The sequence below is a fragment of the Lucilia cuprina genome, chromosome 4 (genome assembly GCF_022045245.1).
Source record: "Lucilia cuprina isolate Lc7/37 chromosome 4, ASM2204524v1, whole genome shotgun sequence".
NCBI classification, from domain to species: Eukaryota; Metazoa; Arthropoda; class Insecta; order Diptera; family Calliphoridae; genus Lucilia; species Lucilia cuprina.
Window position 1 is genome coordinate 81,987,484 of NC_060952.1, and position 1,780 is coordinate 81,989,263.

General features: G+C 28.3%; 1 protein-coding gene across 1 annotated transcript; it reads left to right on the forward strand.

Annotated features, from left to right (window-relative positions):
- Window positions 1-471: 471 nt before the first annotated feature.
- Window positions 472-1,512, forward strand: LOC111678484 (protein takeout-like). Its single transcript, XM_023439854.2, has 3 exons — window positions 472-597; window positions 660-1,146; window positions 1,206-1,512. The coding sequence occupies exons 1-3, from the start codon at window positions 528-530 to the stop codon at window positions 1,402-1,404; spliced, it is 756 nt and encodes a 251-aa protein (XP_023295622.2). The 5' UTR covers window positions 472-527; the 3' UTR covers window positions 1,405-1,512.
- The last annotated feature ends 268 nt before the right edge of the window (window positions 1,513-1,780 follow it).

Sequence of the window (1,780 nt, forward strand, 5' to 3'; positions counted from 1 at the left end):
ACTAGAACTGAACTAGAACTGAACTAGAACTGAACTAGAACTGAACTAGAACTGAACTAGAACTGAACTAGATCTGAACTAGATCTGAACTAGAACTGAACTAGAACTTGATTGTATATTTAATCTCTGGGTTAAAAATGTTGGTCTGTCTACAAACTCGTTATAAAAAACTGAACATATTTCTATATCGATATAAAGTTTTTTGATTTGATTATTTGCCTATATCGAATGCTTTCTCTGGGAAAGGAAAATTACTATTAATTATATTCGAGTACGAAGTCTATTGATCTAAATCATTTAATGTCAAAAATTTGTAGAAAAGTTACAACATTGTTTTATTAAAATTTTGTAGAACCGTATTCCTTAGCTATAATTTCCTGAATTAATGTGCAATTAGTTATTTAATGGGCATTGATATCTAATAAGAGTATATAAACGATTAAAAGAACTGTTTAAAAGTTTAGTTGTAACATTTTATTTAAAGAGTAAGTTGACGCTGCCTTTGTTAACAAAAAAAAATAATAATAATGACAAGGCAATTACTACTAATGAACATTGTAATAGTGAGCTGTTTTATAAAAGCATTTGCGGATTTACGTAAGAAAATACATATACTATTACTAAGTTATAACTTTAGCATCTCGTTTACGCGTTTACAGCCCCAGATATAGAAAAATGTAAATCCAACGATAACGATGAGTGTATAGCTAAAAATATAGTAAAAATTCTGGATATGCATCCTAATGGTTATCCTGAAATAGGTTTACCAAAAGCTTCTCCAATAGTCATTAAAGATGTGATATTATCGGAAAACAAACAAGACACTCCAATACAATTGAGTTTCAAATTTAATAGAATGGTTATAACAGGTCTAAATAAACTGCAAGTTGTACGTTCACATGGATTTAATAAGAATTTAACAAACACTATAGATCTTGATGTTTTAAATCCTGAAATTAAAATTGAGGGTGACTATGTAATGAAAGGTAAACTTTTACTTTTTCCCTTGAATGGCAAAGGTAATGGCAGTATCATTTTAAAGGATCTTTTATCAAAATACAAAATTAAATTTAAATTGGAAAGTCGCAATAATAAAAATTATGCAGTTGTAGATAAATTGAAATTGTGGGTGTTGCAGCCAAAGAAGTAAGTTTCACAATCATATTGAATATTCAAGTGTTTCTCTAATTTGTTTCTTTCTTTAGAGTAATTTACAATCTGCAAAATGTTGTTAATAATAATGAAGTTTTAACTGAAACTATTAACGATGTCATGAATGAGAACTGGAGTGACCTTTGGAAGGAGTTGCAAAGTAATACAATTAAGTTTGTTGAAGACCAAATTCGAAATGTTCTAATGGATATATTTAAGGTTTTATCTGTTGATGATTTTTATACAGATTGAAATTAATATCTATTATGTTTTGTATAATTAATAATAAAATATTAATGTATTTGTAATAGTAAGGGTCTTTAACCGGAAATATTTAATAAATACTTTTGTTGAACTGAATACTCCGAATAATTCTTTCCAAAAGATATTATAGTCATTCTTATGACATGACCTAAACTGAACTAGAACTGAATAAGTACTAAACAACTACAACAGAACCAGAACTGAACAAAAACTGAACTAGAACAGAACAACAAATGAACTAGAATAGATCAGCAAATGAAATAGAACTAAACTAGGACTGAACAAGAACTGAACTAGAACTGAACTAGAACTGAACTAGAACTGAACTAGAACTGAACTAGAACTGAACTAGAACTGAACTAGA